The 10,391-nt window shown below is 44.1% G+C and overlaps 1 protein-coding gene across 1 annotated transcript; it reads left to right on the forward strand.

Annotated features, from left to right (window-relative positions):
* Window positions 1–418: 418 nt before the first annotated feature.
* Window positions 419–9,474, forward strand: LOC128916821 (1,25-dihydroxyvitamin D(3) 24-hydroxylase, mitochondrial). The gene is made up of 12 exons (XM_054218880.1): window positions 419–676; window positions 787–977; window positions 1,157–1,250; window positions 1,969–2,065; window positions 3,263–3,354; window positions 4,056–4,167; window positions 5,556–5,701; window positions 6,030–6,196; window positions 6,367–6,445; window positions 6,865–7,059; window positions 7,163–7,274; window positions 8,125–9,474. Exons 1-11 carry the CDS (start codon window positions 419–421, stop codon window positions 7,271–7,273), a joined length of 1,542 nt encoding a protein of 513 aa, XP_054074855.1. The 3' UTR covers window position 7,274; window positions 8,125–9,474.
* Window positions 9,475–10,391: the final 917 nt, after the last annotated feature.

Here is a 10,391-nt window from a genome sequence, read left to right on the forward strand (position 1 = left end):
CTGCCGGTAGCCCCCGGGGAGCCCCGCGGGCGGTGGGGCCCGGAGCCGGGGGAGTCCCGCGGACGGTGGGGCCCGGAGCCGCCGTGGCCCCCGGGGAGCCCCGCGGACGGTGGGGCCCGGGGCCGCGGCAGCCCCCGGGGAAGCTCCGCCAGTGGCGGGGCCCGGAGCCGCGGCAGCCCCCGGGGAAGCTCCACGGGCGGCGGCGCTGCCGGCGCTGGCGCGGTGCCCTCCTGCCTCGCCTGAACCCTTTCATGAACCGCTTGCCCCGCAGCCTCCCCGGGCCGGGCCGGGCCGGGCCGGGCCAGCCGGCCCCACCTCACCCCAGCCCGGGCTCCCATTGGCCCCCGATGAAAGTCCAGCGAGCCTCCCGGGTGCTATATATATACATATATGCGGATGGGCGTCTGTCAGCGCGGCGATGGGAGGCTGCAGCATCTTCCTCCGGCACCCCGCCCTCACCTGCGGCCGCGCCGCGATGGGCCCCGCCGGCCGCGCAGCCCCCGCGCCGCGCTCGCTCGCCTCCTCCCTCAGCGCCCCGCGGCCGGCGGCCACCCCTGCTCCCCGGGGCCGCGGGCACCCCCTGGCCGCCCTGCCCGGGCCCCCCAGCTGGCCGCTGATGGGCAGCCTGCCCGACGTCCTCTGGAAGGGGGGGCTCAAGCGGCAGCATGAGACGCTGGTGAGGCGGGCGGAGGGATGGGGATGCTGCGGCGGGGACGGGGGGGAGGCAGGGGAGCTCCTGGCACTCACCGGGGCATGGGGGGGTGTGTGTCCCTTCTGCGCCCCCAGGCTGAGTACCACAGGAGGTTTGGCAAGATTTTCCGCATGAAGCTGGGGGCTTTCGACTCGGTGCACATCGCAGCCCCCTGCCTCCTGGAAGCCCTGTACCGCCGGGAGAGCGCCTGTCCCCAGCGCCTGGAGATCAAGCCCTGGAAAGCCTATCGGGACTATCGCGACGAGGGCTACGGGCTGCTGATCCTGTAAGTGGCACCCGCGGCACCCGGGGGAGCCTGGATAAGGTGCAGGGGGAGCTGGTTTCCGAGCGGCCCGGGAGATGCTGCTTTTGTTGCACATGCTGTGGGTTTGGGTGGTTTTTTACTGCTTGCTTTCTTCTTTAAGCCTTTCTGATTTCAACCTAGCTGTTCCTAATTCAATCTAGGGAAGGAAAGGACTGGCAGAGGGTAAGAAGTGCCTTTCAAAAGAAATTAATGAAACCCAGGGAAGTTATGAAACTGGATACCACAATCAATGAGGTACGGCGCTTTGAGAAACTCTTTCTCTCTCCCCACTCCCCTGGAAACCTGGGAAATAAAAGCAGATCAAATGATGTCGTTTACCTGGATAGCTGTTGATCTGCTCTGCGGTGCTAAAACCATGAGTTAATACTCTGAAATCATTCGGGGAATAATAAGTACAAACTGATTATCAGGGTCTGACCAAAAGCGAGACCACACAGAAACCTGTAGTTGAGATTGTCTGGCTCCACAGAACAGTAAGATGATTCCACAATGATATGGGCTCCAGCAAACAGAGTGTTTGCTTACTTTTCTTGCATTCAGTGTTTTTTGCCTTCACTGCTTCATTCTTACGTTCCTCCTGTCAGGGAATACCTCCCTCTCTAACTTCTGTGTTCCTCACTGAGTTTGAGGAGCATCTGTGACACACAGTTTAATACTCTTTGTTGTGAAACTCCAGTATTATCCCAGCGTCAGTCTGAAGCATTTAATTCCTGTGGAGGAAAGCTCAGTTTGTCAAAGTACAAGCAGTAATAGCATGAGAGTCGTGTAAAATCCAAACATATATTAACACAGGGTGAGATTGGATCTTGTTCAAAAAACAGGAAACATAAGTCTTCCTCTTGTAGGTGAGATTGTTACCTATTTAAAAGACAGTTGAAATGTTAAATTACACAGGATTTTTACTAGTTGATGTCATTTTATACCCTTGTTTTCTCTCCTCTCCACCACTTAGGTCCTGGAGGACTTCATGCACAGAATAGATGATGTTTGTGACCACAATGGACAAATGGAAGATGTTTATTCAGAATTCAACAAATGGTCATTTGAAAGTAAGTTGCTTTTTGCCTGAGAATGGTATGCATTTTGTACCCGCCATGGCATTTCAGTTAAAGTATGATCAGTGATGACAGTGTAGGCTGATTAGTTCCCAACTATCAGCTAACCATGGAAAGCGGGTTGCAGAAAAGCCACGGGACTATCAGTAGTTCCCTGCAAAATTCACCAGCAGCTATACAAACTCTTCTGACTGGCTATCTACGTGGCTTGTAAAGAAATTCAAAAATAGTGACTTAAAAATCCCAAACTTGGGGGAATCACAATGCATTTATCTAGAATGGGATCAGATACCACATGATCATTTTTGTCCATCTGATAGTTGTTAATTATCAGCAGCACAAGGTCAATTAAATGATCCAATAGCAGTGACAAAGTATTCATAGTAGACAAGGGTTGGAAAATCCCATTTAAAACATTTACATTGGGATTGAGAAGCACTGGAGTAAGTTACCAAGACAGGAGCCTCCGTCTTTAGAAACCTTTCAGAGTACAGTCAGGAACCATCTGCCAGGGACGACTTAGGGCAGAAGAAATGGGATCAGTGGTTCCCAATAAGGAGGGAAGGCTGGGTGTAGATCTCTGCCAGACCTGTCTGCTCGTGGCTGGCTCATCTCAGCAACCTGTGTACTGAGTTCCTGAAAGTGTTTTTTTTTCCACGGTCAGTGGTCATGGCTGCATTTGGAAAGGGAGAAATAGGAACTGACAGCTTTTTTTAAAAAAAAAAAAAAAAAAAAGCAAGGGAAAGAGGTGGAAACTTGTGGAGCGTGGGATGCTGCCAGTGTTTGCAAGTGGTTTTTGGCTGTGGAAAGGGCTAGGAAATGCTGGACTAGATAGCCTCTTCAGGACCTCTTTTCCTGCAACTCAATTCTCTCCAGTAGCTTTGCCGAATATCTTACTTGCCAAATATGCCAGCCCTGCTTGGGAGAATGACCTGCTGCTCATGTGAGGGGATCCGTGGGGATTCTTATTTGTGACGAATGTGCTGCTGTACGGGCATTTTAGCTTGATATACTGCTGCTCGGGTCTGAGGCAAACGTGCAGGTGTTTTGAAGGGCTGTTCTCAGAGGTGGGTATCATAGAACAGGGAACATTTTTCAGAAGGATAATCCAAGCCATTCTTTGACAATAAATGGTGGACACCGTGCACCCTTCTGTTTGTATCATTTAATGATAATATTGCTTAACAACAGGTATCTGCCTGGTGCTGTATGGAAAGAGGTTTGGACTCCTACAGCAGGATGTAGAAGAAGAAAGTTTGAACTTCATCAAGGCTGTAAAAACGGTACGGAAGAGGCTTTACTGGGGCCCAATCCAAGGCAACACTCAGATGTGCAATGCTAGTACTGATCATCTGACTGTCCCATTATGAAACACCTAAATTTGTAGGGGGCAAATGCTGTATGGACAGCAGGGTAATGCTGGAAATATAGTTGTGGGGTGGGTTGGTCGGTTGGTTAACTTTCCTCTCCCTCTGAGACACCTGTTGTGCAACACTGCTGTGCCTTGGGTGTGTCTCTTGGAGTGTGTGAGATTATGCAAATACTCTGGATTTGGCAGTTAGTCATTCCTGCAAGCACACCTGCTCTGTATTTTGCTGCAACTTGGACACCGGTGATAGTTTTCTGCCTAATTTTAGCCATCTAAAAGATAGGCATCTAGCCCGGCCTAGTTTTTTAGCTCCATCTGTTGTCAAGGGAGAGAGAGGCGCTGCCAAAGGGTGGCTTGTCCCATTCTAAAACAGGTGCCTAAAATAGATAGGATGAATCACCTACTGGAGAAGCCTCCCATCCTCCACTGGCTGTCCCTCATTTTTAGCTGGATACGGTCTATGTAGGTTGAGACCCATCCTTTCTGTCCAGGATGGAAAATCTGCCAGAATCCTCACTTCCTGAAAATTGCCTTCTACTTTACAGTCTAATTTTGTTCAGAGATTACAAGTATATGAATTAAAGAAAGATTTCAAAAACTCTTTCTCCGCAACAGATGATGGCTACTTTTGGAATGATGATGGTGACCCCCGTGGAACTTCACAAGGGTCTGAACACAAAAGTTTGGCAAGCTCATACTAAAGCATGGGATGATATATTTAAAACAGGTTATTGTTTTAAACACGATTTGTCTCCTTTCCCTTCATATCTGTTTCCTACTTGGTCGATTTAACTTTCTTCATACTTGCTACTGCCCTACGCTGCTGTTAATTGCTGCCTTCGGCACAGATTGAGACACCTTTGCTGCAGCTAACCGCAAACCTGTTCCAAGCATGGAAGCGCTGCTTTTCTTATGACTGACGCTTAGGTCTGGTTGTGGGGCAATACTCAATCCCCAGGGAAGCCCCAGAAATCTGGGAGCCAGAAACATCGTGAGTCCACTTCAATCTGTCAAAAAAGTAAACAGCCAGAAAGTGTATAATTTCTTTAAAGGCAATGAGTGGGAAAAGGAGCTTCCCTCAAAGGGACCTCAAAGGGAGTTGTTTTCTTGAGAAACAAGAATTTTACATGCAACAAAAGCCTGTTTGCTAAAAAAAAAAAAGTGATAGGTTTTGTGAACAACCAGGAATATAGTCGTAAGTCTTAAAAACCAAAGCAATTTAAATCATAAAGTACAGTTTGGCTTTTTGACAACATTTCCTGTCTATTTAACATGAATTGGCCTTCAAGGTTACAAAAATTATTCTAACTCCAAATATGAAGTTAAGTTTATATTTTTCAATATTTTGCTAGACGGTGACAGTTATAGCTAAAGATTAAGAAAGGTTTTGGCACTTGGATGATTGTAATGCTGAGTGATATATTTCTTTTAGGTATTTGAGTTCTTGATACGTCAGGACCTTAGGTCATGCCAGCCACACATGCATTTATTTTATTGCTTCTTAGTTTATGGTTTTAAGAAAGACACTCTAAACCACTTTTGATCAGAAAAACCAGTTTGACACCTTCACTTGATATGAATAGCTCCATACTAGGAACTGGTCTTAACAATTGGGATATTCATGAAAAAGGGTGGGCAAAAATCTAGTCCTTTATATTTAAAAAAAAAAATCATGTAGAAATTTGGCACCTATTTTTACCTTCCCCTGGTAAATCAAAGGCTTAAGTTTCCCCTTGGGGAGTCTGTGTGCTAAGTGTCTTTGATTTTTTTAACACCTTAATCCCCGTTGAACATCCAAGCTAATAAATTTTACACACTTGTATTTCTGTTTGCTAAATATTTCACTCAACGCATCACTGATTTCCTTTCCTAGTTTAAGAAAGCAGACTTCCTAATAGTTTGCAGGAGGTCCTTCAGAAGTGATTTTTGTGACTGAGTTTTTGTCTAAAAAGGGAAAATGCCATTATTTATTGCTTGAAAAAAGGAGCTCATTGCTTGAAAAAAGGAGCACAGCTTGATATCTTCTTTTAAAGTCCTGCATGTGAGACATAATTTTATTTTTATAGTATTTTTAGTGATTTTTCCATTAATTACCTCCTGCTCCTCCCTCCTCAGCCAAGCACTCAATTGACTGTCGACTGGAAAAACACTCTGCAAACCCTCAGGAGGATTTCCTGTGTGACATCTATTCTGGAGGACAACTTTCCAAGAAGGAGCTGTACGCTGCCATCGCAGAGCTCCAGATTGCCGGAGTTGAAACGGTAAACCTGACTTTCTGAGAGCCTGTTAAAATTAGCATCCTTCCAACTCCCTGCTTTCTTCCATAACCTAACCATCACAACATCTGGGAGTGAGCTAATCCTGTCGTTGCTTCCGTGGCCTAATTGCAAGTGAATTTTTACCTGAAATCACTAGATTCTTTCTTCTGTTCGTTACTCCTAGAGAACAACTGGGATGGCTCGTAATCCCTTAGGTTTACAAAATACCATAAGGCAGTGACCAGCCATAAATGGTGCTTTGAACTTTTGGCAACTTCTTGTTTCTGTCACCACAAATGGAGGTCTTACAATTCTTTTTGGTTTGTTTCAGACGGCCAATAGTTTACTGTGGGCTTTGTATAACATTTCACGCAATCCCCATGTTCAGCAGAAGCTTTTCCAGGAAATACAAAGTGTTTTGGCTGCTAATGAGAGCCCAAGTGCTGAGAACTTGAAGCACATGCCTTACCTAAAAGCATGCCTGAAAGAATCCATGAGGTAAAATTCTCAAATAATTTGCAAAAAGTGAAATGGTCACAAAGTTTTTTACCAGCTAGGGAGAAAGAATTTTCTAGCATGTATAATTTTGTTCACCTTCTTGTTTAAGGTAAACTATGATAGATACAGGAATGCTGGAAATTTAACCCATTTTGGTTTTTTCACTGTAGATTAACACCATCGGTGCCATTTACCACTCGCACCATCCACACAGAAATGGTTCTGGGAGATTATGTACTGCCCAAAGGGGTAAGTCAATTAATTACTATGATATTTTGTTATTGATTAACTGTCCTGTAAACCACAGAAGTTGGTCGTATTTCAGTCTCAAAATGACTTTCCCAAAAGACAAGTCCCAGGATACGGAATGAGGAATTCACACCAAGAATTCCTGTAAACTGAAAATCATACCTGCCAGCACTGCTGTTGGATTTAGACAAAAATATTTTGGTGTGCTATTTCAAAAATTTTTTCAGACTTTCCTATGATTTTCTGAGGAAACTATGACCATTTCTGTGCTTGAATTAATCTTCAGAGAATGACACGACATCTTCCGAAGAAACTGCCTCGCCTTTACTGTTGCGTTATTTTTTTCCATCAACAAACTGATTCACTTGGTAGCTCTAAGCCAATTTGTAATGAGACTCTTTCTAATGCTTTGTTTATAGACCGTGCTAATGATAAATAGCCATGCCCTGGGTTGCAATGAAGAGTACTTTAATGGCTGGACTCAGTTTAACCCGGAGCGCTGGTTTCAGAAGAACTCAATCAATCCTTTTTCTCACGTTCCGTTTGGCATTGGGAAGAGGATGTGCATTGGGCGCCGCGTAGCAGAGCTACAGCTTCACTTGGCCCTTTGCTGGGTAAATACTCTAAAATGGCATCGCAATGCCTGGGTGTTCAACGTTTAACCTCATCAGAAGATCTAGAAGGCAAAGCACGCTAACTGAAATGTTTGTCTTTCAGCTCATTCGCAAATACCGAATTGTAGCAACTGACAACAAACCAGTAGAAACACTCCATTCGGGAATACTGATTCCCAACCGGGAGCTTCCCATTGCATTTCACAGACGATAAGGTACATGCATAAGGGCCTCCTGAGCACATGAGACTTTTCTTTGAACCTCATTTAGAATTTTCAGAGAACTGTGAGTGTAAGAGAACAGATGTTTTTCTAAGCTTTATCCTCACAATGTGAGATTTATTAAATGCCATCACACTTTGTTACTTTTAACAGAAAATATTCTATGTACTAAGAAGACAAGTTTTATACAGCTTATGGCTCTGAAGTTAGCTGTCTAGTTTTAAATTCCAAGAGAGCATGTTTTCTGTGCATGATGCAGGTCAGAAATGGGGAAATCAAAATGTATATACTGTCGGAGGAAATAATAGCCATTATTTTGCTGCAATATAACTTCTCCACTGCATTTCTAGAAGATATTTCCTGAAAAGTAGCATTTCATTTTAAGCGTCGATGTACAGATTAAAAAGAAAATGCCCTAGTGAAGGAACAGTACACCAGTAGACTACAGAGTTTAAATAAGAAAACTTGACTTTAGGCAGAAGGACAAAGAAAAGAAATATCTATTTGTAAATAGTTATGCAATGTTGCAACTTATTATACATTGATGATTCAAAAATTGAATGTAAGATTTTCTCTGCTCAGAAGCTTATACAAATAAGCTATCAAAGAAGCTTATTTGCATAACAATCTAAATTGGAAAACTGAATCTGATCTAGAATTAAGTTCTCAAATTAGTGACATTTAAATACTGTGGGAGATATTTTTTTGCTGGCCAACACCACAGGAAAAAAATCACCCAGTGTAATCTGAGTAAGGGTATTGACTCCTTTAACTGAAGTTTATGCAGTGCTGTTTGCTTTTAAATAACCGATCACTATATAGATTCTTTTTCTCTTTAATGCAGCTCGCGGAAAATAAATGGCAGGCCTGCTGCTACCTTCTCTGAACAACTATGCATGGACTGGGAAAGTCAAAGCCTGGGGTACCCAGTGGAGAAACTGCAACACAAGTCCCTTGAACAATTGCTCGGCCAGAAATAGTACCAAGAAAAGCACCCACACTGTTTTATTGGAAAAACGTGGTTAGTTAGTTCAGCTGTACTTAGCGATGTTAAAAGGAAAGAAAAATACCACGCGTGTTCATATACCTATGCAAATATACTGATTTAGTGCAGCCGAGGGACTGTACAGGATAGAGCTCGGTAATGAGCGGCAGAGTGTTCTGTATAGGTCTGTAGAGGGCACAGTGAAATTACTGCAGCCTCAAGCTGTTCAACGGGCTACCTTGGAAAGAGCTGGTTTCCAGTTTGTGGGGATCGTATAGGACACCCGAGGGAACAACAACCACGACTGAACTGGCCCTGTTAGCTCAGAGTTGAAGAGCTTCGAGGAGTCAGCCTAAGGGAAAAGAAACTCGCTTAGTCCTTATCAAATGATCAGTGTCATGAATTAAACTGAGAAGTAAGCTGGCGGTCTGTAATAAGGCTAATAACAGGGCTTAAAAATTAGGATAATTCAAGAAGTATACTTTCCCTAAGGTTATTCACTTCCTTAATAAAAGGGAAATAAGGACAAAGGTATATACCAGGATTTGTTCCTCATGCCTGCACAGTACTTTGATTTCAACTGTGCGGTTCAAATCAATATATTGCTGCAATACTGTGCCTGCCACAGACTCTGCTCATACCAATAGAGTTTCATGCCTCCAACTCCCACACAAGCCATTTTATCACACCTTTATTGTAAAACCTTAGTGGTCTTTTATTGCATGAAAGGCCTTATCCGTAAATGGAATCACTGGAATCCTATGGGTTCTGCCACTATTAAATGATGATTATCCTAACAGGATAGTTACTTCATCATATGAGTAACATAAAATGTAGGTTTCAAAGAACCACAGGAAATAAGGATCCTAAACATTTCCAAGAGGTCTACTTCTTGTGGAGATTTCAACACCTGTATCTAAAGGTTAAAGCTGTCACTGCCCTGCATGTCATACTGTAAGTTAGCTATTATGGTCACTAGTCGATTTTTCCCACTGACGCAGTTTCAAGTACAGGTTTATATATATAACCAAGAATGGTTATTTTTATTTTTTTTTTAGATTCTGAAATGATACAAGATTTTTAGCATTTGATGGTGTGTCTCCTGCATTCTTTTTATTTGTTTTCCTCTGCTGTTATACTCAGACATGTAAATGTAGCCATATTACAATGTGTAAAGCAATTTGTGGATTATCTGAATCTTTCTAGTCAATGTGGTAAAAGTCAATTTTGTGATAAAATAAAGATTTCTATTTTTTTTTTCTATAGATAGTCTTCCATATTTTATTTCTATCAAGTCTTTGTAGCATCACAAAAATCTTGTCTTTCATGGTAACTTCTTGCAAAAACGCTGCTGGGGAGCTTTCATCCCTCAGCTTAACATCCTCCGTGGGCTTGAACTCGAAATTCCACAAAATCAAGTTACTTTAATTTAACAGGGAAAAACTGCTTTATGCTACCCCTGAGTCGCTCGATTGCGTGCCCTAACGACACCCTGGCTGGGGAGCGGTTTGGGAAGCCCAGCTCCTGGGGGGGGTAGGGTGGGCACTGCCCAGCACCCGGCCACCCCGGCCAGGCGGCTCCTGGTTTAGCGCGTACAGGGGAGCTGAGCCCTGCAGCTCAGAGCTTTGATGCAAACTCCTTTTGTGCTGCTAATCTCGCCATTCCTTCAATCCAGACTAGCCCTAGCTTTCAGGAATGTGTTAAATCCATGCCTACACCCCTTTTTCCTCTGTATAATCCTATGAGCCCTCAGTGAATGCTAACGTCAGGAGGCTTTCTGCATCCATCGCACAGTCTGAACATGTTTCTCCCCCACACACACGGTACTGAGGTCTCCAGGGACGGGATTGTTACATTTCCCTGCCATTATGACAAGATAAAACCAATATAAAGTTTTGAGGAAGGATGAAAATAGTTCGAACCTTTGCAGGATCAAAAGAAATGATGTATATTAAAAAAGCCGTCTGCCCAACACTGTGACTGACAGCCCGATGGCTACACAAAGAGCAAATTTGACAGTTATCAAAACCACGCTCTTTGCCAAGACAAGGCTGCCTCCGGCTGAGTGAATGATGGCGTATGAAAGCCCGTGCAGCGCTATGTGAGAATGTCGCTTTTGTGAAAAT

This window comes from Rissa tridactyla, chromosome 12 (assembly GCF_028500815.1).
Source record: "Rissa tridactyla isolate bRisTri1 chromosome 12, bRisTri1.patW.cur.20221130, whole genome shotgun sequence".
In the NCBI taxonomy this organism is placed as follows: domain Eukaryota; kingdom Metazoa; phylum Chordata; class Aves; order Charadriiformes; family Laridae; genus Rissa; species Rissa tridactyla.

Excerpts from the sequence above, each read along its gene's own strand:
- LOC128916821 (XM_054218880.1), top strand. The coding sequence starts at position 419 with ATGGGAGGCTGCAGCATCTTCCTCCGGCACCCCGCCCTCACCTGCGGC. Across the intron at positions 1,251-1,968 it reads TGGATACCACAATCAATGAG|GTCCTGGAGGACTTCATGCA; the intron begins GTACGGCGCTTT and ends TCCACCACTTAG. Across the intron at positions 6,446-6,864 it reads ATTATGTACTGCCCAAAGGG|ACCGTGCTAATGATAAATAG; the intron begins GTAAGTCAATTA and ends CTTTGTTTATAG.